General features: G+C 39.3%; 3 protein-coding genes across 14 annotated transcripts in view; 1 reads left to right on the top strand and 2 right to left on the bottom strand.

The window, feature by feature from the left end:
* The window catches only part of BRCA2 (BRCA2 DNA repair associated), a 38,996-nt gene extending 38,119 nt beyond the window's left edge, over window positions 1-877 (bottom strand). For 2 of the 5 annotated variants that reach the window (XR_004354929.1, XM_032677340.1), the window contains exon 1: window positions 645-767. The gene's annotated coding sequence lies outside the window, so the exon portion shown is untranslated. Of the gene's footprint in view, window positions 1-215; window positions 334-401; window positions 421-644; window positions 768-790 lie in introns of those variants that run through there. The other 3 variants (XM_032677347.1, XM_032677367.1, XM_032677357.1) reach the window with 3 other exon arrangements.
* Window positions 257-4,790, top strand: ZAR1L (zygote arrest 1 like). Of its 2 annotated transcripts, XM_032677421.1 has the most exons (5): window positions 257-324; window positions 2,758-3,328; window positions 3,752-3,844; window positions 3,986-4,060; window positions 4,468-4,790. In XM_032677421.1, the coding sequence occupies exons 1-5, from the start codon at window positions 263-265 to the stop codon at window positions 4,609-4,611; spliced, it is 945 nt and encodes a 314-aa protein (XP_032533312.1). In that variant the 5' UTR covers window positions 257-262; the 3' UTR covers window positions 4,612-4,790. The 2 variants fall into 2 exon arrangements, with proteins under 2 accessions (XP_032533312.1, XP_032533320.1); XM_032677429.1 differs by lacking the exon at window positions 257-324 and having other exon boundaries at window positions 2,674-3,328.
* Window positions 4,791-5,769: 979 nt separating this feature from the next.
* Window positions 5,770-26,285, bottom strand: part of FRY (FRY microtubule binding protein) — a 236,195-nt gene continuing 215,679 nt past the window's right edge. For 5 of the 7 annotated variants that reach the window (XM_032678002.1, XM_032678001.1, XM_032677997.1 and 2 more), the window contains 9 exons: window positions 26,010-26,167; window positions 24,931-25,120; window positions 19,872-20,021; window positions 18,268-18,366; window positions 17,725-17,808; window positions 12,209-12,226; window positions 9,401-9,511; window positions 7,780-7,973; window positions 5,770-7,237 (listed from right to left, as the gene is read on the bottom strand). In XM_032678002.1, the coding sequence (XP_032533893.1) occupies window positions 6,979-7,237; window positions 7,780-7,973; window positions 9,401-9,511; window positions 12,209-12,226; window positions 17,725-17,808; window positions 18,268-18,366; window positions 19,872-20,021; window positions 24,931-25,120; window positions 26,010-26,167 (1,263 nt within the window). In that variant the 3' untranslated portion in view covers window positions 5,770-6,978. The remainder of the gene's footprint in view (window positions 7,238-7,779; window positions 7,974-9,400; window positions 9,512-12,208; window positions 12,227-17,724; window positions 17,809-18,267; window positions 18,367-19,871; window positions 20,022-24,930; window positions 25,121-26,009; window positions 26,168-26,285) is intronic. The other 2 variants (XM_032678000.1, XM_032678003.1) reach the window with 1 other exon arrangement.

Here is a 26,285-nt window from a genome sequence, read left to right on the forward strand (position 1 = left end):
AACACTTTTGAGGCATTTTAAAAACAAATCAAAACTCCACACTCACTACTATAGGTTGGGGTGGAATATATACTATCACATATATACTCTTACAACCATTATGTAACTTATGCGTCAAGAATTTGATTCAAAGTTGTTTTCAAGTGGAGCAGACATTGCCAGTTTCACAATTTTGTTAAAAAACAGGTATAAGTAAGACTGACGTAGGACTTCACCGTTTAGTACGTTTATTACTTCGACAGTAAAATCAGTTTCCCTGGCGATGACGGCGTTACACGCGCTGCCTAACCAAAACCACGGGAAAGCAGGGCATTTTAAAACAGGGTAAGGGCTGCCCTGAGACAGAAAACCAAAGAAATTTAACACTGTCTCAGAAGCACGTTTTAAAAAAGCGATTTGACCTGCCCACGCTGCTCCCGGTGAGGGAAAGCTCCTCCCGGGCAATGACCCAAGCACGGAGCGCGGCCTGTGCAGCCGCCCCCGGGTCTCCGTGGGGCCTCAGGGGATGAGTCCGGTCACCGGACACCCCCTTCCCCACCCGCGGTGACCGCAAACTCCCGGCGGGCTGTGAGGAGAGGGGAGGGACTCCCGTGGAGCAGCGGGGACACCGCGGGGCAGGGCCGAGCCACACGCGGGGCCGTTACCTGCCGGCGGCCCCTCGGGCGGGGCGGTGGCCGCAGCATCGCCTCACGCGGGGACGGGGGGGAAAGAGAAGGAGGGGACGGGAACAACTCCCACCCCGCCGCCCCGTTCGAAGCTTGGCGCCAACACCCCCCCCGCGCCTGCGCACCGGGAGCATCCGCCGCTCCCGCCCCCCTCCGCATCCACCTCACGGGAAGGAGGCGGCGAACCCGCCCCGCCTCTCCCGCACGGCGGGGCACAGGGTTGTCCCTCAGGGGACCGACGGTGAGCGACGTCCCTCGGGGGCTGGCTCCGCACAGCACACAAAGGGAGCGTGTCCTGAGCTAGGGTGGCAGCCAACAGCTTCACTCAGCGTCCTAGAGACGCGGGAAATGAAATACCACATCCAAGGCTGACAGGAGCCATCCTGCTGTGCAACAGCAGCTAACACAGACCTCCCAGGAAAAGGCTCCAGGGGGCTCACCGTAAGTGGCAGTGCCATCACGGAGTGTCATGGCCTGTGCAAACCTTAGCTTTTCAGGTGGTTTCGTAGGCCTTGACACGTGAAATTATCATCATGGTTGTTGTTGTTGTTGTTACAATAGAGAATGTTATCCTCCACATACATGTCCATTTCCATTTTGTCTCTTAGCTTCATCAGTGAGTCCATGGAATAACTTCAAGCTGGGTGGAACATTCTTGTCACCAACTTTGAGTTAGCCATCTTTATTTTAGCTGGATGTTCATCTACACTGGTCTCATAAAGGGGTTTCTTCCTACCTCTCTATACCAGTCCTTATTTTACAGTTTTATCACATCATCTGCTTACTCATCTGTCACTTTCTTCGGGTTCTTGTCATACAATAATTTTCCATATCCCTTCTCCTTCCAACAATTTTAACTTGTAAACTTGCAGTGTTGTGGGGAGTTGCAGTAACTGGTTCTTCGCAAAGCATTTTAGAGGAAGCCAAACCTTTGCTTTGAATGACGGAGTATAGTTTCCAATTTAATCTCCTTCCCAATGCACCCTAACAATTTACTCTTTTTGCAGCCACAGTGCAGCCATTAAGTTTTAACTTGGCCATCTTGATACTCTCTTTTTGCTTTGAGTTAATACCAACAGCGTTTTGAAAGCCCAAGCACAATGTGGAGCCTTGAGACATTTTCCTTTTAATTATGATGAATGTGTTTCCTGAGTCTTAACCTCTTTCTGTCCTATAAAAATGCTGTCACTTACTGATTTATTTCAGACACTTGAATGGTCTTTCTCAAATGCACTGCGAACATTTAAAGACATCATCCCTACCAGCTCTTCTATAGCCCCTCTCTTGCTGGCCCCTTGAAGTTTATAAAGCAATGCATTTATAGAGATGGTGAGGGATCATACAAAGAAAGTATTTCACATCACAGCAGTTCCAGGGATTTGAAGATTCTCCAGTCCTTAAAGGCTCCATACAGAGTTTGGATGATTGAATTATATGATTTTAACTATATTACCTTAGAATTGAACTAAATTGATGTAATTATGGAAGTCTAATGTGTAAGTGCTTGTATTACTAATACTTATTTAATTACACAGGTATTAAGCCACTCTTCCCGGTATAACTGTTTCCCTTTACTTCAGTTTTTATACACAAGTATAGTCTATCTTTTCCTAAAACAGTTCAGCTGATAGAAAAGCTCCAGGTAGCTGATACCCGAGTAATGGAACAATGGGGATACTCAGACCTTTTAATACTGGTAAAGACTTCTCAGAGATGCAATTTCCTGCATCCTCTCCTCAGCTCTCTGTGGGACACCCAGTTAATCTGGGCTTTGTCAGTTTCCCAAACCCCGTTTTTTTTCTTTCAAGACGATGATCAGAATGAGCTGAGAGCAAGCAGGCTTTCCCTCACTACGAAGGCCATGGTTGTTCCAGCTATGGCTGAATTACATCTATTCATCATTACAGGGTGTTGCAGAAAAGGAAGGCAGGCAAGCCTTGCCATCAACCCTCCCTCCCCCAGCTGATCCCAATTTCCCTATCAATTAGCAACCATTACCTCCCCAGATAAGATAAAGGCGGGACAGGACAACGGGCAGGCCGACCCTTTCTAGGGCGATGATTATGGAGGGCTTTGTCTGTTCCCCCTTCAGCACGTACCAGGGCTTCAGGGGCAGCCCCGCGCCCGGCCGCGGCCAGGACCCGTCGGCTAAGCAGCCCAGCTGGAAGCAGAGCAAGAGCGGCGGCATCAGCCCGTTCCTTGGGGGGCCCCTCACGCCGCTGCCCTCCGAGTACCTGGACAGCTACCGGCGGGCGCAGCTGCAGGCGCTGCTCTCGCAGGTGAGCCCCGGGCTGGCGCCGCTGCCGCGCCGGGCCAGCACGAAGGAGGCTGCGGTGCAGGTGAGCCTGCGGGCCGACAAGGCCGTGCAGTGCTCGCTGGGGCCGCGCACGCTGCCGCCCGCCCGCGCCTTCGGTTCCGCCGCCCTGCGCGCCCCGGGGCGCCTCGCCGTCTACTCGCCCGCGCCCGACCGCCGCCCCTTCGCGCTGCCCGAGGCCAAGGCGTCCCCGAAGAAGGCAGCGCCGGCCCAGGAGACACCCACGGCGGCGGACAGCACAGAGAAGCAGGAGAAGGGCCCGGCGGAGGCTGCGCTGCCGCCGCGCCGGGAGCCGACGGCGACGCGGCGGAAGGAGAACGCAGCTCCCAGGCAGCAAGCGACTTTCCAGGTGCGCGGGGATAGGGCTTGGCGCTGCCCACGGGGGGCCAACCCTGAAGAAGGGGGGCCAGAAATCCCCTCTCGAGCAGAACGGTGGTCCCCGGGCAGGCTTTGTCTCCCCAGGAGCAGCAGAGCCTCCAGCCTCTGAAAACTCACAGGGGTGTATCATAGCACCACAAAACGGTTTGGGTTGGAAGTGCCTTAAAGATTACCTAGTTCCAGCCCCCTTGCCGTGGGCAGGGATGCCACCCACTGGACCATGTGGTTCAGAGTCTCATCCAACATGGCTTTGAACGCTTCCAGCAATGGGGCGTCCATGACTTTAATGGGCAGCCTGTTTCAGTGTCTCCCCACCCTCAGGGAGTATAACAAGGGAGCTGAGCTGGATGTTCTTGGGGCGCTGGAGGATGCTCAGTATACTCTGTCTCTGCAGTTCTTGGAGCAGAAGTATGGCTATTTCCACTGCAAAGACTGCAAGACCAGATGGGAGAGTGCTTATGTGTGGTGCATTTCTGGAAGCAACAAGGTAGTTAACAAAGTCATTTTCTTTTGTTCCTGAAACTTGTAAGAATGGCACCAAATCTGGTGTTTTGGTGCAAATTTAGGTACCTGTACTTAACACCTTGAATAAGTTGCTATAGTAACTGAAAACTTGCCTTCTTTTCAGGTGTACTTCAAGCAGCTGTGTCGCAAATGCCAAAAGGGTTTCAATCCCTATCGAGTGGAAGCAATCCAGTGCCAGGTAAGTTAACATATGGCAGGATACAGTTGTTATATGCTCTAATAGTTAACAGTTGTTGAACTTGATATTGACTTTATCTGGAAGAAAAACTTGATTTCATCAAAATACTAGGAAATGTTATTTGGAAAAAGTGTGATGGGTAGGCCTCCCTCCTCCTGTGGATGGCTTACATGAACAATTTTCTGTTCATACAGCATTATGGCTAGCTACAGATAGGGTAGGGTTTTGTTCTTCTAGGTGAGAAAGTTCTTACAGCTTAATTCTGCAGGGTTTTTACCACAAGAGCTCTTAAGTCTATCAGTCCAAATGTGTTACTATGATTAAGGAAAACTAAATGTCAATCTGTTAGCACAGGCATGAAGTAAGCACCTTTAATCCACTTCCAATAACATGTCTTGTTTCTTAAGATCTGTTCAAGGACTCGTTGCTCCTGCCCTCAGAAGAAAAGACACATTGATCTCAAGAGACCACATCGCCAAGAACTTTGTGGCCGCTGCAAAGGGAAGAGGCTATCCTGTGATAACACTTACAGCTTCAAATACATTGTCTGATCTGTGCACCCTCTTCTGTTTTGTGCTTTGCACTTTGTCAGTCTTTTGCAGTGTTTTGACTTAAAGGTTTTTGACCTGGCATTGGATAATGGACAAAGACATTTGTATTATTTATAAAATATGTAACTTCACTGTATATATGCTGTAAATAAAGTCGAAGAAAAGTTTGCACTAGTTTGATACCCCTTAGTTTCATCTTGCTTAGATGAAAGAGCAAAATATATCTGGAAGGAAAAAACCTATTTGATTTCCTGAAAAAAGTAGACTTTTAGTCTGCCTCAAAGGAGTGTTAAGATTAAAGCTGCAAGAGCAAGTTTTTCCTTCAGTCACTCAAACTGAACTAGAGTGGAACATGCAAATGTTCTGGAGCGTAAAGTCTGGTGTGTCTTCCCACTGCCTCTGTCAAATGTATATTCAAAAAAATCACAGCTGTTTGATAATCAAAGACTATCTGCTGGAAGACTGTGTCTGTAAGATAACAAGGGAAAAACCTCTTGAGGGGGAGCATCTGTGAGGGAGTGTAACAAATTCTCTAGACTTGATGTGTCCCCAGAGGGGTAGAACAAGTCCCAGTGCCCCTGGTTTAAACACAGGCTAATGCCTCAGAAGCTTTCCAGTCATATAAGGTGTCTCCAGGGTAGGTGGCTTAAATATAACTGAAGAAAGTACCTGAATGTGCTTTCAGGGAGACAAAATGCAGTGAACCAGAGGAATCCTATTTAAAGTACTGGTGTGGTAGAAGCACAGTGGAGGATTGTTGCAGTTCATGCTGTCTTAGGATATTAGTGAGGCTTTGTTGGGAATAGTCTGATTTCTCCTCTACCTGAAGTTTAGAAATGATGCTAAACAGCTAGATGGTTACATCATGGGATATTTTGTATGTATCTGTGAAGAATTGGGATACTTTAGGGAGGAAGGAACTTCTGAAGGTCTTCACTGTCAGTGAAAGATTAATGAAACTGCTTTTGTCACTGTGCTTTTCAAAGTTGAGTTGTAACTACAGCCTGACAAAAAAATCCTTATATTTCTGGCTGTTTTCTATCAGTGCAATGAGTGGTTTTAGCATAAACGGTGAGAAAGGTGTCCTTTGCTGATCATGGATACCCTCTGCAACAGTATGGATTTAGACAAGAACATAATTTCACAACAAGCACATACTCTGTTGTGATTATATATGACTTTTATGTTTTAGTTAAATGGATGTACTAATCCAAATTTCAAAGTTACTTCACAAAAACGGTAAGTGTATTTACAGCATGAATAAGTTACACAGTCAGAATGAAAGTATCTCAGGTGTGCAACAGATTTACATGCATACATTTAACACTGGACAGCAGTTAAATGTAAGAAAAAACCCATATAGTTATGACTTTTATATATACATTACAAATAAAATAAGACATCTCTTTAAAGAAACTTAACATGAGAACTTGCATTTCACGTTAATATTTTCACTTTTTATACTCAAAATTTATATTAAATAAAAATATGCATGCTTAACAATCAAATCAAAAAGATTTGACTCTGTGGTGGGACTTTCTCCTACAAAATGGCAAGTTAAATTAGATCAACCATCCTTTAATAGTATAAATATATTCATAAAAGCAACCTTCTAGTAAAAAGCAGCCAAGGTCCTTAAAAAAAAAAAAGAAAATCTACCAAGACCATTCATGATCCTTGGGGGGGCCTAAAAACAGACCTCTGCAATATGATCCAGTACCTTCAGAGACAGTAGCCTAGTAACATTAGGAAATGTACTTCATAGCAGCTTGTTGTTTTAAGATACAGTAATCATATTCAAATTACAGTGTACATTAAACTGTAGTCCATTTACAATTTGTTTCATATACACAGGCTCTCAGCTTTTGACCAACAAGTTTGCAAGATTCCGTGGCCAGCTTCATTCTGCCCATCTTTCACTCAACTAAATAAGAGAAAAAAGGAAAAAATGTACAAGGGTTTGTTTTGCTTTTTTTTTTTTAACAAAAAATACTATTTTGTGAAGGAAACATTGCACTTTTACCAACCTAAAATTAATTTGCTATAAAGGAAGTATTGTTCATGTAATAGGCTTTGGTATGCAATGGAAGTCACTTCTTCAGTAGTGAGTTGCAGTTGCTCAGTGAAATGCTAACTGATTTTTGTGCAACACAGAACAGAGGATGTTTTCCTGGGTGCTCTATGCTACCTCTGTCCTTACAGTATTGCTACACATTTGAAGTTCAGCCCATCGCTTTTTAGAAGAAATCCTAAATGTAACAAGAGCGAGTACAGTTTGACCAAACCTTTGTAACGCTGAGAAGACATTGAGCCACCTCACTCCCACAGGGCAGCACTCCCAGCTTGAAAGAGGACACAAGGGTCCTGTCAGAGACTTGTGCCAGAAACGCTGGAGTCTGGAAGAAAAGTATTGATAACCCGGTAACTCTGAGCTCTGCGAATCATGTCGCGGATCTCTATGTTCAGTTCCATTAATTTGGTACAGATTTCAGTCAGGCTCTGGTTGGAGCCCACCAGTGCATAGGTGCCTGTCTGGCCCAAGGTCTGGTGGCGGAAGTAAATGTTCAGCAGTGTCTGCACTTCATCGTCAGAGCTACTTCCAAAGATATCATTGGGCCACAAAATCCTGCAATGAAACAGGAAAAGAACATGTGCATCACTATTGGTTTATCAACACAGACAGAAGCTATGAGATAGAGATCTCTAAAAGGAGAATGGACTTGCACACACTTATAAAACAAAAGCAACTCACTGTTTTACACTACTGTTAGTCAGCCTCTGGTATCAGGCACTGAAATCACATAAAAGCCCAATTCCTATCATCTAAAAATTGCTTAAGAGAACTCATTCAAATAAGTGGAAGTGAAACTGGACTGAACGTTAGCTGATGTCAGTGACATGCACCTGTAAGGAATTACCTCTATAAAAAGATTCTTAAAAGCCTCACAGGACTTTTGATCTACACAATGTAGAAGCATACATGTTTGATAGCTACTGGTGACACACCCCTGCAAAAGTTAATATCAATGTCCCCATGTACCTTGTTCAAACGTATTAATTAACTATGCTGAATCAGTGCATTACATTTAGTATAAATTTAGGATGATAATAAATGCATAATTTTCTAATAACATGAAAGTCTAATGTGAACCATGTAGCAAAACTTGCCTGCATTCTCTTATTTGTCGGATGGCTTTAACAAGTTCATTGTTCTTCAAGCACTCCAGCATGGACTGAATAGCTGCTTCAGTAGAATTGAATGAGGGCTCAGATTCTGTTGTCAGAGGCTCAGCTGCGATTGCAGCAGTAGCATCCTTCAGATTTTTCTTCAGTTCACTCAGTTCTCTGGACATATTTAACAGCTGTTCCAAGGAGAAAGACGAGAGATGGGTATTTTCATTCTCCATAGGCCCCAAAAGGAGTAGATATTTCAAGTATGTTCTTACTACTACATTGAATGCACACATGGAAAAGACCTCATTTTAACACAAGGACATTTCTTGATCTCTGTACATTTTATGGGGAAAACACAAACTACAGATCTTTTAACTTTGTGCTTCCTTTAACCTTATGCTGTAGTTTTGGCTTGCTAAAATGCAAGAGCACATCTAAACAAGCTTTTATTCTTCACCTCTTCCAATTTTTTTCATATCATAGCAGAAAACTTTAAGAAATCGTACTTCTCCTGGAAGATGTTGTTATCTATTTACAAAACATGTGCAGGATCCGATATGATTAACAGATGGATAGGAACTGTATAACCCTTTGTCAGGCTGAAAAGTTAATATGGCACAAGATTAATAAATAATTAATAAGTTAATTAATTTCTAAGGATCTACTTCTTCATGCTCACATGCTAAAAATAACCACTGTTACATGTACTAACAATGGAACCTCCTTTAAATAATAGCCTATGGCTCCAGCAAAATATGCAAATTTCATGGTGAAACAGCTCCTCATACAATTGTTCCCCAGTTCCACAGGCTGCATTATTTATAAAAATCCAACAAAGTCATAACTGTGTAATACAGTTACAGAAATCAATTATAAGGAACACAAAATATTCTAAAACTTAAGACTATTCTAGTAGTAGTGGACTAGATGCCTACTGTCCTGTCTTCTCTTAAAAGTGAACAGCCCAGTCACATTCTGAGCCAGCCTTCAGAATAGTTCCTTAAGATACAGTAAGTATTCAAATTCTTTGTACTACTACAGCACATAAACCAAACCATTTCCATTTATAGACCATCTCTAAACTACTAGAATCTGTCATAAATACATGTCATAGCTTCAAATTTTACTTCACAAAGCAAAGTACAATAACTTATTCTCCTCAATAGTTTAAAATACATAAACCTTACTAAGAGAAAAATACCTATGGAATGGCAAGTTAAATCTTTCCTTAAATTATGATCATTCAACTTAAAGTTATCACTGCAAAGGTATTTCAAAGTATTTCATATTTTAAGCAATTGCTGAAAATAAAGCTGACAAACAGTATTGTTCTTGTGAAAATTTTTTTAAAGTAAGATATATAGATTTATCTAAAAAACAAAGGGCTATTGGGTCAAAAGTGAGAGTGTGCTGTGTCAAAAATATTTGAAGAAAAAAGCTTGTAAACATTACAGAATTAGAAAGACGTGACATTAATGTACTAAGTTGATTATGTATGCCTGCAGACATAATAGTGAAATAGTGTAATCTTTGGTGCTAAGTTCATAGAAGGAAAAATAACAACATGAAAATAAAGTGGAATTTTCAGTATAAGACTTTGTAATTTGTTACATACCTCTGGCATGGAACTCACTTCGTGCACTTGTCCAATAAGTTTACAGTAGGACTGAAAAAGCAACAGCAGCTGGAAGTGCAGTTTATATAATCTCTGACAGAGTTCCAATTGCTAAGGAAAGATTTGTAGGAGAAGAAATAATTAATAAATATTAGTGAGTTTAGATAATTTTTGATAACTAACAAAACACATGGATATAGTTCTGTTCTTAAAAACCATTATTTCACTGAAGTATGATCCTATACTACTTCAGAAAATAAGTAATGATTTTTCTTCTGCAGGTAAGTCAAATATGACATTGAAAATCAAAATTATGATGACTAGCTCTCATGTAGCACATGTCAGCATCAGTCTTAAAACATATTTGTTAGCTTCACTGTCTCCAGTTTGCAGCTGGAAAGCAGAGGCAGAATACAGAGGAAGTGACTTCACTGCTTAGAACATGAAACTCTAAAACTTGAGATATGGACGAAGACCTCTTCTCAGGGATGGAAATCCAAGAGAGAAGCCATAAAATAGTTGTCCAAGAGGGTCAAAGCTCCTGCCTGCTTCTCTGAGGAGAGAGGAAGAGTAGCAATAAATCCAGCTAGGAGTGAGAAGGAGGAAAGGCCAGCTCTGGAACTTAAAACTCTGCTCGTGGATTTTCCACCATCTTAAAGAAACTATACAACAGATGGATGGAGTTTAATGTGTAAGAGGATATTTGGCTTCTATGATGTATTATCCTCGATTATGTAGATACTGCTCTATGAATATTCACTTGTTTCTTCCAGTGTAATGTGCAGCACAACACAAAGGGTGTCAGACACATCGAAGAGTCAAGTTAACATGGTTGTGGTCCTGGTATTCTTGTGTGTATTAGGAAGGGGAATCTCATCGTTCCACAGCTGGATCATGCTGAAGAAGGGAGGAACATTTAATCTTTGGCAAATTACGTAAGAAGTGAAAATTCTGCAAGTACAAGTCCTGACCTTGTACTGACTTTTTGGCAGGAAAGCTTTACAGGTTTCAAACCATATTTGATTTGTCTGCTGTTACAGACACAGTGATCAAGGATGGGCTCAATGCTCTTTCCATCTATTTGGAGCAACTAGAGCAAAGTTTCATGCCAAACATGGTAGAAAAGAAGAAGCAGCTATTAATGACTTTGCTTATTTAAAGCACTTCATATATGCTTAGCTACCAGCATGTACTACAGCTCTTTGATGAACTGAGGTCTGTGCAAATGCCAGCACAAATACTGATAAAGTTCTTTAAGAACATTTTAAATGTTGATTTGACTGAGGTGTTTATTTACATATGGTTCAATATTTAAGTGCCATGTTTTTTATTAACAAGCCAAAATTAGAACCATAGCCTTTGCATTTCAGTTCCCAAAATTTCTGTACCAGCCAGAAAAGGCTGAGGTCAAAAGCAAATTGCAGCTTTGTTCATCAGGGTGAGGAGGTCACCAGCTACCCATCTCGGGTAGTGTTCAAGGCCAGGTTGAATGGGGCTTTGAGCTACCTGGTCTAGTGGAAGATGTCCACTAGATGCCCATGGCAGAGGGATTGGAACTATGTGATCTTTTAAGTGCCTTCCACCTCAAACCATTCTATGATCCCACCAGACCTGATACAACAAAGACCCACAGGAGCTGAAAGAGGGCTCAGCAGATCCATGGTGAGAAAAAAAGTGGAGTGGAACAGATGTGCTAGGACAGAACTGGCTTGTAGACAGGGACAAAACCTATCAGTGGCCAAGAGAACAAAGAGATAGGGCCTGAGGGACACTGCCAGTGAGTGAAATAAACCTGCCCAGAGGCCATTCTCTGTAACTGAAGGCACAGAGCACTGCTAAGTTTGCATTTGTGTGGCTAACCATTCTCCTCCCAAAATAAAGACTGACTGTTTAGATATAACATCCTGGCTTCTGTCTTTCCTTGAAATGTGCTCAGGCATGTCAGGGGCTGGCTAGTGGCCCAGCTAGGGAAGTGCTAACTGCTCACCCTGAGTGCCAGCCCAGGGACACACACTTCCTCCCTCATCCTGTTTAGCTTACAGGTAGGGACACAGCCTCAGGTTCTCCAGCAGAGATCAAACTCATTCTATTCAAATTTTGGAGACCTAGCAACATTACATAGCAGTTACATCCATGTACACTTGAAGTTGTCAGGGAGTTAAAAATTAATTGAAAACCAGGACACATCATTAAAAAAATAATCTCATGATAGCTTGGCATGTAACACCTGGGTTTTTTCAGTCCTTGGAGAACAGTAATTCAGTTTCACCCTTCTGGCTGCTAACCTGAATGAACGCAAACTAAGGTCAAATTGATGATTCTAGTTTGACTCACTCAACATTTAGTTACTGTATCAAGCAGTTCAATTTTTGTTCTTCCTGAACAAGTATTAGAAACAAACAGTGGTGAAACTGTTCATCAACATATAAACAAAACCCATTTGAAACATAACTGCCAACTATAAATTGTAGTTTTCCATTAGGAAAAAATGAAAGTTATTAATTTAAAGTAAGAAAAAAATGTTGTTTTCCAATCCAACATATTACATCCATTCAAAGGCTTGATTTTTAAAAATGTATGTAAATGACCATTTGAAACAGCATTATGAAGGTGCCGGAATTTTAGCACGATATTTTCAGATTTCACAAAACACATTAGTAAATTATTTTTGTCACTGCATTTAGAACCACGTATTCTATAAGAAAACTATAACAAAAAAGGAAAGCATGCTTAGAAGTAAAACAGTAAGATTGGGGTGTATTAGTCCATCTATAGATGGACAAAAAATATGAAAGAACTTCAACTTACTGCAAGAGATTCCATTTGCTACACAGCAAGCATGGCACAGGAGAAAAGGAAAGGAAAGAAAGTATAATGTCAGTGTAATGCATGCAATAGGAAGCACAGCCCATCTGTAATAGCATAACTTGTCAGCAGTATTAGCAATGCTTGCCTCAACCTGATAATTGGTTGGAAATATCACATACAACATGCACAGCATTCTTAATAAAATCGAGCTTTAATTCTAATTGTAAATTCCAGTCTAAATATCCTCAGTTAGATCTTCAGATTTATTAGTTTGAATGTATCCCACTAAATAGCTCAGGAACCTACAGTGGAATTGTGCTACAAAACTCTTGAAATAATACTTTTATTTATTTAAATTTTCTTTCTTTTTTATTAAAAAGAGCTCATATTGCAAAGTACTAAAAAAATTAGGAAGGGTTTTCAAATCATGAATAAAACTGAACTTTGCTATTTGTAAAAATTTTCTTATTTATAAATACTTCTATTTTTTGGACTTAATAGATCTAAGGAAATTTGCAGGGTAAGCTTTGTGACTGCTGGGCCTATTGCTTGGCACATTACAGGGGAAACATTTTGCATATAACTTTTAAATTATGACTATCATAAGGAAAAAAATCCATGGAAAATGCCAGTTTTGTTTAACTACATGGCAATGCCACAAGTTGAGGCAGCTTTTGTTCCTTCCTCTCATCAGTAATGATTCACTGGTTTGTAATTCTGGAGCTACTAAAATGTCAGTGTAAGTCCTGTCGCAATAGTAATAAAAATTCTAATTGACCTACATTAACATTTCAAAGATTAGGGGACTAAGTACTCTCTTCCAAAAAAAAGTGTTCCTCTTTTCTTTGCCAAGAACTAACATTTCCACTCTGTGTACATCTTATGCAGTTTTCCTTATTTTGTAAATATTACAATCTCATATTTTACATGAACAGAGTCATCACGTAAATGCTGTAAGTAACAAACACAACATCTGCCCAGTTACAATCTGATGTCAATGCATATGCACAGAATGTTAATAAACATCTGGAATTCTTATTAAAATTATTTACCTTACCATCCATACAAAGGCAGAAAACAAGAAATATGAAATAATGCTAACTTTGAGGAGCCTAACAAAGTGTTTCAGCCTATTTTCTTTCCATTGGCCTTATTAAAAGGTATATGAAAAGTATTGTCCCAAATGCTTTTCTATAAAATCATGACAAACTAAGCTTTAAGGTCTTATGATGTTATGCCTTTAACATTGCTTGAACAGTTTTTACTCCTACTTAGTACTCTTCAAAAAAAGCTCTTTCTATCTTGGCTTCCATGCAGTTCACGTAAATGAAGCTTTATGAAGCTAAATTCAAGATAAGAAGAGGACAAGAGCAGACAGATCACTGTGTTCCAGTAAATTCACAGGTGTGCTGGCTTGAGTTTTTCAAATGTCTCCTCTGTACTGCTTCCAAAACCAGGCAGGCCAAAAAAGGGGCAAGGAAAAACCCAGCAGCAAGGGCTCAGGAGGAATGCTCACAGCCTTTACAGTTTAATCCCTATAGTAAGGGAAGTTTTGTAGATTAGTTGATAGACTTTACAGAAATAATGGTTTTGGCAGCTGAAAATACCAAATGTTTAGAGTATTTGGATCATTTGCACAGTTCTTTATGTAGCTAGTAAATGCAGCATCTAAGAAGGACACATTCCTTAGCAGTAATGCTTTGATTTAGTTTTTTATTCCTAGAATTGCTATTTTGTACTGTTAGCAGACCAGGAATAGAGCAAAACACTAATTTTTAGATCACAGATCTTCTTGCTTTTTCAAGGAATCATTTTTAGATACTGAAAGGAAATGACAGTTACATGATTATTCCTTAAGACACTTTGATGACAACACAGTCTTCAGTCATTTATTGGCACAAGAGAGTCCCGGCATATTAAAGTAACTACTGTGTCCAAGTGTCCAAACTGCAAGTGCATTTTCTTAGGTTATCCTATTTGACTTGGCATGTCAGCAGACAGAACTTTTCCCATGATCTAGGAAATTGAGTATATACACAAACTTGTATATATATCAGAGATAGAACAGCATATGCTGTGCATTCTTAAATATCCACTGGACTTGAAGGACAATAGAAACTATTCTGTCTGGAGAAATCTATACACAGCTGTGTTCCTCCTTTGGAAAAGTGACCTACCTTGGCCCATTTCACCTCACTGTCAATCCATGGAACTGTCAAACAGTAGTTAATAATTGATTATTGATTATTAAGAATTTATAGCTGAACAACGGACTCACTGTGTCTTGAGCTGTACTGTATCTAACTCAACTCCAGATGACTATGGTGCCAAGAGGTACCTCCAGTCTTATTGGTGGCTTAGAGTGATTGAACCTTTAGCCCCAGGGAAACTCATAACAACAGGTACATTCTGATTTTTTGGAGCAAATTTTTATGGATTACAGGATGTTTTAAATATCCATTAACAGTTTGAGTTCGCAAAGCCCACATCCATTAGTTTGTGGTGAACTTTGGAGGAAGGTTTGAGAAAGGTATATACTGACTTTGAACTTCTAGAGTAAACAGAACATCTCATTAGGAGATAAATACTTATTTGATTAGCAGTGTTAATTGACAAGAAAAAGAAGATCTTCCAGTATCTCTTTTCCAAAAAAGCAAACAAAGAAACAAACAAACCCAGTCTTTGACTAGATTAAAAAAATCCCTGCTTAATAAGGCTGAAGTACATATGAATAACTGTACTTATTTAAGACTGTTACACCTGGACAGATTGCACAATAGTAGGTGCAGTTATCTTTCTCCATAAATTGATTCCTATGTCACTGACACTCTGTTTTTCAAAGTAGCATCAAAGCTTAAAAATCACACACATCCAAATCATCTAATCTATTGCAACAATAAGCAGGGGAAAGACATTCTGGAACATTAAACTTTTACCCAAATTTCATACAAGTTGCTAGCTCTAGCAGCTGACCTAGACAACTTCTATTTCAAGCTTCTTTAATGTCAGAATAAGCAATTTTTGCCTTTGCCCGTTTTTGGTAACAGTAACAACGGTCAACAAATCATATGAAATTATTTTGAAATAAGATCTGATTACAGAAACTGGTGCCAAATCACTTACCAGCATCAGCAAGCATTTGTGATGCAACTACTTGTGATAATGCTGAATTTGGTCTCATGTCTGTCTCGTCTGTAGAGGGGACTATTTTCATCTCAAGCTTTCTACCTTCTGTAGAGTAATGTGTTGCTTTTTCTTCCTTACAATTACTTCTGAACCTTTTCCAGAAGTGGCCTGGTTGTGTGCTTAGCTATGCAGGGTTTTTTTTAGGCCAGAAGTTTTCAGAAGACTTTCAGGCTCTAGACTAAACCTCAATGAGTTTAAGAGTTCAAGCAGGTTCCCTTGTGACTACAACTGTAAGATAGATTTCCCCCCTCCCCTACAATTATTTGATTCTTTAGCCTTTCATGTTGAGGGAGAAGTGGAAAGATAAGAAAACAAATACTTGCCACTCTATGATTAATTTTTCCTTGTCCCTTCCTAATCACATTTCCTCAGTTTCTCTGGCCTCTTCCTCTCATTACACTTTCATTGAATAAACAGATAGTTCCTTTGGGAAAAGCTGCTTCAATTGACATGTTAATGAGTAGGGGAAGAAAGAAATATGCCTATTGATCAAAGACCTACCATCCTCTCAAATTCCAAAGAATAATGCATTTTGGGCTGAAGGAATAATGCTGGGGAGAAACCAGGAACTCCTGAAGGAATGAGAAACCTTTCTTTTCAGTCTGTCTGATAAGCAGTATAAATATTAACTCTGGCTTCACAAAACACACATTTAATTCTACAACAGAGAATGCCTAGTTAAAAAAACCCACACAAGTGGAGCATGACATTTACTGACTTTTAGATGCGTTTAGGCCAGATATATGAGGTCAGTTCACAGCTTATTCCTTCTCCTCAGCATTCTTTCTCCTCTACTTTTTCAAAAATGAAACAATGTGCGTGATTTTATGGGTTTCCAAAAGAGGGATGTAGAGGATAAAATAAGCTGTCTCCAGCAAGATATGTAACACTGGAGTCTGAAGTCACTGTTCAGAGTATTGTGCATCAGAGGGAAGAGAATGCACATCCATATTCCAGTAATGATGCATACTCTATCACCCTCTCCCGATGTGCTTGCAGGAGAGGTAGTAGCATGTATTCCAGGTCTCTCTTTCTTAGATTTGAGAATAGTTCCCTTTTAACTTCCCTGTACACCATTACAATTACAGAACAGACAGTATCTTATTTAAATGCATTGGAAGGCGTCTAACTTCTGCTGGTGCCAATGCTTAGCGAAGGGGAGGAAGATTGAACAGTTTTTGCACTGCCGGTGGTTGCAGCCATAGGATTTATTAGCAAATTAGATTTGCTAATAAGGTCAAGGAAGCCAAAATGCAAGTGCAGTAAGGATTTGGGATTCTTGGGAAATGGCATAAAAAAAAATAAAAATCAAGGAAGTTCAAATACATAGAGATGGGAAAGAGAGGTTAAGATAAAGACAAAAGAAAATAAAGTGAACTGGGGAAGAAGACAGACAAACTGAAACCAACATAAGAATAAAAGAAGGTATTTGAAAAACATGGTTACAACAGGCATGTCTGTATTCTGAAAATGTCATAATTATCTTTTATAAGTTAAAATACATGGAAAGAGGATATATCACTTTTCTTTACATGTTGTTGCTGCTTCCTGGTCTTGGCTAATTTTCTTCAGACCTCTCTTTTTCCTATCCCTCCATTCTTTTTTCTCCAAAAGGAAAAAACTCCATAAAATAACATTTCTCAATTCATTATACATCACCAAGATATCATCTGTTTCCTATATTTAGTATATCAAATAACAGTAATGACTGCTGATGGTAGTGATTTCTGAAATATAGATTTCTTAACTGGAACCAACAAATATAAACAAACAAACAAGTATTCACATACATGTGTGTATGAATTTTTTGTTAAAAATTGATAAAGAGATATTTTGCCTTAGCTCTGAATACTTATCTACAGCATAAATCATTTCACTGGCCATTTCACAGTCATGTTTCATAACTACTAATCTAAGTGTATTTCAACCAGGCAAGTCTTGCTGTTGAGCAGACCGAGTCTGTAACAGCTGTAGATAAAATGGGAGTAATATAGGAGGACAGTACACCAGGAATGATTTTCAGAGACACTGCACTGTGGAAAACTGCTCCTGCAACATCTTTCTAAAAGGGAGAGCACACTCTACCCAGGCAAGGTTAGCTTTGCTTCCTTGTCTAGATGAGGAAGGCAGAAGTACCTCCTCTGAATATTTCCCATTTCCTGTGGCCAGAACTGAGGCAGCAACAATAACTTCAAGCCTCAAGTGTGAAAACTGGATTATGCCCAAGCCCAGCACAGAGTCAAGGAGGAAGTACAGCAGGCTCCTGTGGGTTCGAGGACATGTCACACATGTCACTTTACACGAGAGAAATAATACTGGCCATTCATTACCTTCTCTTCTGAGTCCCCTGGCTGGCAGGTAATAACTCCATCTCGTGAGCCTCCAGCAAATGTTGCTTTGCAGTTTGCAAGCCACTGTTTTGGGAGAGAAATTAAAGAAGATATGAATAAGACCTACTATTTGATTCAAAGAAAGATAAGCAGTATTTTAGTTTCAAAGCACAGCATGTAAACTAAAGTTTGCAACTGCACTTTTTATTACCACAGACTGCAACAATTTGCTTTGACTGTAATTTAAAAAGTGTAGTTGTGATTTCTATTACTATTTCAATTGCATAAACTAAGAAAATTAATTAATGAATGAACAGGAGAGAGACTAGGAATATTAAAGATACCAATGTTTCTAATATTAGGAGATACAATAGCTATTTTTTTAGTTCTGGTCCATATGTTCAGGAGGAAACTTCCCATAAATCTGAAACATGTTTTTGTACTGAATGTTAGTCTAAATAGATGTGAGTGGACGTGCAGTTTCCTGACACAGGATAAGTATACAAACATACAAAACCAAGAACATAACATAATTCAGCATACCGAGAGTGTTGCCTCTTTCCTATTGTTATATGTGTCCAGGTACTCCTGCAGCTCTAAAACACTGAACTTCAGCTTTTCAAGAAGGCCACAAGAGAGCAGCTGGAGAAATGATATCAAAAAGTCTAGTAAATGTTACTATAAAAGAACAAAAATATTAGCATAGTAGAAAGTATAGTAAAGATATTGCAAAAGAACACTTAGATTTACAGATACGAATACTGAAAAATATTTATATTTATGCAAAACCCTAAATAAACAGAATAGTAAGTTGAAAAGTGAATAGCAAAAGTTGCACCTATGATAATGTGGAATTGAAATTGTGTTCTGTGTTTAATGGATTTGCAGAGGACTTCCCTAAAATAAAACAGCGCACAAAGCTTAACCAGTTACTCTCCACAGCTCTCTGAGGATGTAAGACACAGCTCTTCCATGGTCACAGCAGTAGGCCCAAGATTACACTTTACCAGTTCCTACCTCTAGACTTCTCTGTGGGAGGTCACACTGTCCTGACGCTGTTGGATAAACATGAGTCAGAATGAAGACAGTGGGAAGGGCCATCTCATTCATTCCCTAATATATACTTATAAAGAATCACAGAAGCATTAGGTTGAAAAAGACCTCCAAGATCACCAAGTCTAACCTTTGACCAAATACCATCATGCCCACTTAACCACATCGCAAAGTGCCACATCTACTTGTTTTTTGAACACTTCCAGGAATGGTAACTCCACTGCTTCCCTGGCAGCCTGTTCCAATACCTAAACACTCTTTCAGTGAAGGATTTTTTTCTCATATCTAACCTGAACCTCCCCTGGCACAACTTGAGTCTGTTTCCCCTTGTCCTATTGCTAGTTGCCTGGGAGAAGAGGCTGATGCCCACCTTGCTACAACCTCCTTTCAGGTAATTGCAGAGAGTGATAAGGTCTGCCCTCTCCAGATTGAAGACGCCTAGCTCAGCAGCTCTTCATAAGATTTGTGCTCCAAACCCTTCACCAGCTCCGCTGCCCTTCTCTGAACTTGCTCCAGCACCTCAATGTCCTTCTTGCAATTAGAGGCCCAGAACTGAACACAGGATTTGAGGTGTGACCTTACAATGCCAGGCAAGGTCATTGCCCTGGTCCTGCTGGACACACTATTTCTGATACAGGCAAGGATGTCATTGGCCTACTTGGTCACCTGGGCACACTGCTGGCTCATGTTCAGCCAGCATCATCCAGCTCACAGCACAGCTAACCCAAATGAAGCCACTACACATATTATCATCTTTCATGCTAAACTATGTAAAAAGTAGCTTCTCCTTTTTCATTTGGAGAGCCAGCTGGGTCCAGTAGGCACCTGTTTTATATTGGGTTTTGACACACAGCCTCAACCCATCATAACTATTCTATGATTCTATGATTTTATATTACACATCTGTCAGTACTTACCTAATAAAATAATGTGGAAGATAAATGGAAATATGGTTCAGAACAGGAGATAAAACATATAGATAGGAGGGGTGAGTTCCTTTTGACATATCTGTTCAGGAGTTGCTCAAAAGTGAAGCAGCCAGTAAAATAACACACTGCAACGAAGCACATGCCTTTTGAAAGGAATATACTCACTGTTTCTGCATCTACAAAAAGGGTGGGACATTCTGAACATGATGTTAACATCTGAGAAGACCTCACAAACTTGGAGCCTATTCCTCGCAGGTTATCTCCCAAGTAACTAGCTGCATCACAGGTTAGGAAGCAGAATCTTTTCTGAATATTCTGGAAAGCAAAATACAGTTTATTATATTATTTACTCAACTATGAGCTTCTTTCCTCTGTAAACAAATGGCTTGGTTGTTATTCTTTGCACAATAATGTACAAAAGAGACTATCTCCCTGTGGAGAACTGAATGTCTGCTCTAGGATACTGACTAATAGTTATTATACTGGAGACAGTGTACAGCTGGGCAGCTGTGAAACTAATTACAGAGTTCATCACAATCTACTACTGAAATACATTCTTTCTTGTAAAGATGAATCAAATTTCATAAAGCCTTTTACTCACAGGTAGCGTTTTTTTCCTTGTCTATGCAGAGTTAACAGAGTTGATCAGCACATTACTTTATCTGTCCATTCCAGGCATTGTTTTGTTAATATTCCATGTCAAGTGGCTAATCACATAACATAATGGACATTCTAATGCCAAACAGTAGCAAGGAAAAATCAGAAAAAAACTTTTGTTTTTCCCTGTGGGAAAAAACTTCTAAGTAAAACTTCACTGCTTCTTGGGAGTACTCTGGAAATACTGCACTGCATCCGGGAATTATTCTTCTCGGTAGATTTGTTTGGTGTTTTGAGTTCTAAACCAGTCTAGCCTTCCAGAAACATTCTAATGCTTTTCAGTGACTAATATATGAAGTGAATAATAAATAAAAATAATGTATTAATCTTGCAGGAACTGAAATAATGATATTGATAAATACACAGCAGGTTTCACTGCCCAAATATATCTCAGTGAATCCAAGTGCTCAGCAGGTGGGAGTAACATAAAAGTATTTTTAAAAATAAAAGTATTCAACATTCCTATTTGATTCATTCGAAGTTACCATAGGCATTTTTCTGAGGAATGTAAGTTAGGACCCATACTATCATAAGCATGCCTCACTGAAGAGGAGCACTTCCCAAATACCAATCTGGATGATAGACACAGATAACAGATGCCTGTTACTGCTCCTGCACTGGTGCATTGAAGTTAAGTATCTAAAATCAGGTGAGTTGAATTCAGACTTTATTGATAATGGAAGCTGTTGGATTGAATGATTTTTTAAAAAATGCTAGATAAGCCCTCACATTGTACATAGACTGTACACTATCAATGATTTATAAAATGGTCAAAGTTCCTCTACTGACCAATTTCATAATTACTTATTTGTGAATCTCTCTCGAAAGCATCTGAACTGCCCATCAGAACACAGTTAAGATCAGATACACTGATACTGCTCTTACTATGTTTTTCTACCACCTCACTTCAACACAGAAACAAAGTGCTATACACCTCACTCAGCACATGGTACAGATTCTCTGCTGCACTGAGTCTGTAGTAGAGGCAAGGGTTTAACCAGGTAAATGATTATTTTTATAAGCCACTATCAGAATCATCTGAATCACAGGGCTTGGTGACAATTGGAGATTTACTGAAAAGAAAGAATCAGTCCAAGTCTTAGTGAAACTGTTGCTGATAACCCTTTTGGCAAAGGAAAGAGATCTGCATTTGATACTAACCAAGAGAAAAGAGATATCTGAGAACATAAAAATGAAAGGAAATTTGGAAAGACAGATTACGAAAGAGAATCCAAGAAACACTCTTTGAAAGGAACCTGTAGAGAACATCTGATCCAACCTTCAATTGAAAGTGGAACTATTGCTGACCCCAGATCATGTCAGCCATGCTTTTGACTAGCTGAGTCCTGAAACCTCCAAGCTCAGAGCTTTCTCAAGGCTCTAGGTAGTCTGTTTAGGAGCTGCAATGCCCTCCTGAGGAAGAGTTTTTAAATCTGAGGCAGTGAAGGAGACAGATTACAGAAATAATACAAACTATTTCAATGCATTCAGAATTTGCATGAAAGAGCCCCTTAGAAATAACTTAATGGAGAAAGAAGATAATGAGAGGTAGCGATTCCTTTAGGAAAAAAAAGAAGGCATAAGCACATTCTATACCACTAAAAGACAGAAATATATATTACAACATACAACTGGCTAAATCACAAATATTTCATTTGGGCAAAAAAAGTACCACAAAAAATGAAACTGCACTGAATTGCTATCTCGGATATCAAAAGTAGTATGGTGATGTAGGCACAATAATCAGAGAGGGAGATGCCAAATAAACTAGCAGGAGAAAGGACAAATATCAAGAAGTAATCTAGAAGTTATTAAGAGGAAGGCCAAGGAATCACAACGGAGAGAAATAGCTACTAATAGATGCTACTGAAAAGACTAATGTGTTTCATGCCTCCTTTTGCCTTATTGCTTCCAGAAAGGGCATCTGTGTACAGGTAGCAATGAGACATCTATGAAAAAGCAGATGAGAACAGATCTTCCTAGCTTGGATATTTTTACATCTTTGCAGATTAGGGAAATTAATGCTATGATAGTTATAATACTGGGTAAAGAGGTATAGGAGCCATAACAAATATCTTTGAGAACTCACAGAACACAGCATTATTTATGAAAATAATTTCCTCAGAGCATTTAAGTCATGGCTTCATCAAAAGCCGACCAGTCTACTATTTAGATTCAAGACATAATATTCTTCCCTTACTCCTGTCCTTTTCAGATATTCATAAAAGCAACAATCAATCTACAGCTATGATGATAATGGTCTTGAACAGTGTTTCAAAGTATTTCATGTGAAATTTTGAGGGTCTGTACTTCACTATCTATGTATAGTATTTCAAATATATTTGTTTTGCAATTACATGGACTAACAGTTCTATAATAAATTATCATCTCAGCTATGCCCTTCTGGGTGCAGATTACAGGGGTGGAAATCTATCAAGCGAAGTCTGAATATTCATAAAATATTCTAGGAAAGGGGATTACTGTGAATAATAATGCCAATTGCCAGCATATCATGAATAGGTATATGCCTGCATTTAGTCGTTGTGCTTTGTGTCTATGTAAATAATAACAAAATATTCTCAGATAGTTTTCTTCTTAACCTCAGGTTTCCTCTCCTGGGAAGAGGACTTTCCATAACAGAAGGTCTCAATTGTGGAAACCGTTTGCTAGATCTCCGATCTACTTGGAACTGTCTGGTGTACTGGAAGACATTTAATTTAAGGGAATACAAAGAGGCAGCTGCAAAGATAATCCAGAGATCTCTGACCTATGACTTGTTTACAGGAAAAGTACTTCAATAATTTCAGGAATTTTAAACAAGTTTAGTGTGTTGTGGGCAAACATCCAAGATACCATTAACTTGATGCAGACTGAAATGTAGGTGCCCTGGAAAATGCACTTCTTTCACTTCACCAAGTATTTAGTTGACAAGCTCCTCCAAACAAAGATCTTGTTTCACAGTTAAATATTTTGGCAGTACTTTGCTTTGCAAGCCTAGCACACACTGGGCTTGTTTCTGAAACTTCCTGTTGGTGAGGGTCACAAGTCAAAGCTAGTGGATAAGTAGCAAAGTTTGATGGTGCAAACACAATACAATTCCAGACAAGCTGAAATCTTACAAAAAAAAATATGGGAAAATAGTACTCCTATGTTTTAGCCCTGAAGAGAAGAACAAACCTACTTTTATAAACTAAAAATACAGCTGATACCCCAGCTAAAAATGGTGGCTTGTTGATAGTATTAACATGTTTTTCTTTCTCTTCCAATATCAACTGAAGAAATTGAGTAGGGAAGATTCTGAATATAGGGCAAGCACAACAGCAAATGGAGTGTGTGCATACTAGGGTTTCAAGTTAAACAGGTACTTTTCAAGTAATGTTTAGGTCTTTCATTACACAGTATTATTTGTTTAGTCTTCAGAATTGTGACACCAGTTCCTTTTCATTTCTTCAAAGAGAAGAAAAAAGAACAAATAACTCTCAGAACACTTAAACAGGGCAATTAACCTCTAGGACTGAGGTAAGGGCAGAAAAGCTGACATCATGAAGAAACATAGGACTAACATGCAAGTCAGCAGTGGGTTTTATTCCTTCCAAATGATTATTTATCAGTGTTTAAAAGAATGCTTATAAAACACTCATATTTAAAGTGGTGTAATGTTTAAAGGAGGACAATGTGCAGCTAGAAAAGACATTCTACTCCAGTGGAGTATAGAGGAAACATGATGAAGAGATTCTTAGTATGATACTTCTTTCTTATAAGGATAATCTTAGAGATATCAAAATATCTTGAAACTGTGCATTAATTAACAGTGTAATAACTGTATTAATTGTTCATAAAAAGTCACATACTCTGAGATCATGGGTACTTAAAGTCTGCACAAAGTTACCTGGCTGCTATGTATGCTGCTGGAGCATGCTAAACGTCCTGCAGCTGCAGGAGAAACCGTTAAAAAGGCTTTAAAACTAATTACGGGTAAAACCAGACAGTCACTCTTAGAACATCTTGTGCATTTGACTCCTTTTATCTTTTTGCAAGATTGTTATCTTTGCAAGCATACAGTTTTAGAAAGGAGAAATGTATTTCTAGTCTTCAGACTCAAACTCTGGAATTTATGTTATATGATGGCAGCTGGGTATTTCTATTCAGATGAGTAGGTACAAAACATTTAATAATGTTGACTTTTACAGGGGCATGTGCAGATTTCAAGAGTCGGAGATAGAAGAACAGATTAGCAATACTTTGAGATTAAAAAGGTTATTTCCTTGTCTCTTGCATTTATTGTTTCAGACTATTTGTAAAGTACTGAAGAAAACACTCTTTAAAGTGGATCCATATTCTATAATGTTACCTCCAAACTTGGAAGTATGAGATATATACTATTTTTATGACAAAACAGGTCATAGAAGACAGTTCTGCATGAAAATGTAGTATGCCAATTCCACAGTATGCAAAATTACAATGGTTATATATCTAGTAGTTCATTACTGGTATTGTTTTCAAGAACTACTAATTGCCACACACAGTTTAAACATTTTGATTTTGTATCTTAAACTTGTTTTCTCACCTTAAACAGGGAAGAGAACACATGAAATGTATAAACTGCACAGGAACCATCAGAGTCGCACATGAGCTGGTTGATATGGCTACGCCAGGCTTCTTCTGCATCATCACATGCTGCTGGCTGAAATGCAGCCAGGATGGCAGAAAAAAATGGTGAGGGAGGAGGGGAGGTATTTCGGTCAACGTCTCCAAAACTGAAGGATTAAAAAAAAAAAGGTGATGAAAGGAGAATACCAAGAAGGTGGCAGATAAACTATGCTATAACAGAGACATATAATCACAGGACCAATTATATCACCTTTCTAAAAATATTCATGAACTTTCAAATTACTTTTGAAGGTTGACAAGATGTTGGCTACAATGAGGAAAACTCCAAATCAGAATCCCTATTTTCAGGCCATTGTCATCTATTTTCCTCCATCCCAGAACACCTAAATTGTTTTACTGTACCATCATTTGGAGGAAGAAGGCCGAAACTTCACAGGAGGATAAAGCCTGTGAGGAAAACATCTCCTCTCCCCCCCTTGTTCCCCTCTCCCCCTCTCATCTCCTTAAATACAGGCTAATTGCAGTCTAACTCAACATCCAAAATGTGATAGAGCTCCATATGGCATGGAAAAAATCCTGATGCCTATAACGTATACTGAGGTCCAGTCACACCCACCAGCAGCCTTAAGAGTATATAGTTGAGATCTTTGACAACACTGAGACTTCCTTTCATAAGAAATCAAAAGGATGAATACATGCCTGATCTGTTGAATAGGTAGTTAAGTGACATCTCCATTACTGCAAATCTTTAAAAATCCTTCTTTTTATTTTGATTAAATATATTACATACATAATGACTAACTGCATCATAAATTTGCTTTTCCTAGAAGCACAAGCTTGGTTTTGATTTTGTTTTTTTTTTCAGTTGTGTGATAATTATGCAGGTAATTAGGGCATTGTCTTCTCTTTGCTCCAAAATCATGAGAATTTTATAACTCCTGTGGCCAGAACAGTCATTCCATTAACCACCACCTTGTTACCACTTCTGGTGTACAGTGTAAAAGAACTTGCATGAATAATAGCATATACAAGTACCTAGCAAACTGTTCCAGCCTGCCAACTTTCTCTTCAGTTTCTGTCATATCCAGACTAAGACTATCACTGCATTCAAATGCTCCAGGAAGTTCATTTGTAGACCCTGAAAGGTCATCCTCATGGACTGGTATATCTTGTTCTTCATGTATAGCTTCAGCCTAGGGGAGTGAATGATGATGTCTTAGAAAACAGCAAATTAGTAAGTTAATTCCACTAATAAATAAAATCATTTTATGAAAAAAACTCACCTGACAATATGTTAAACTGCACAGATAT

Source organism: Chiroxiphia lanceolata, chromosome 2, assembly GCF_009829145.1.
Source record: "Chiroxiphia lanceolata isolate bChiLan1 chromosome 2, bChiLan1.pri, whole genome shotgun sequence".
Classification (NCBI taxonomy): domain Eukaryota; kingdom Metazoa; phylum Chordata; class Aves; order Passeriformes; family Pipridae; genus Chiroxiphia; species Chiroxiphia lanceolata.

Coding starts and splice junctions, on each gene's coding strand:
- ZAR1L (XM_032677421.1), top strand. CDS start 263: ATGACGGCGTTACACGCGCTGCCTAACCAAAACCACGGGAAAGCAGGG. Junction 3,329..3,751: donor GGCAGCAAGCGACTTTCCAG/GTGCGCGGGGAT, acceptor CTGTCTCTGCAG/TTCTTGGAGCAGAAGTATGG. Junction 4,061..4,467: donor TGGAAGCAATCCAGTGCCAG/GTAAGTTAACAT, acceptor TTGTTTCTTAAG/ATCTGTTCAAGGACTCGTTG.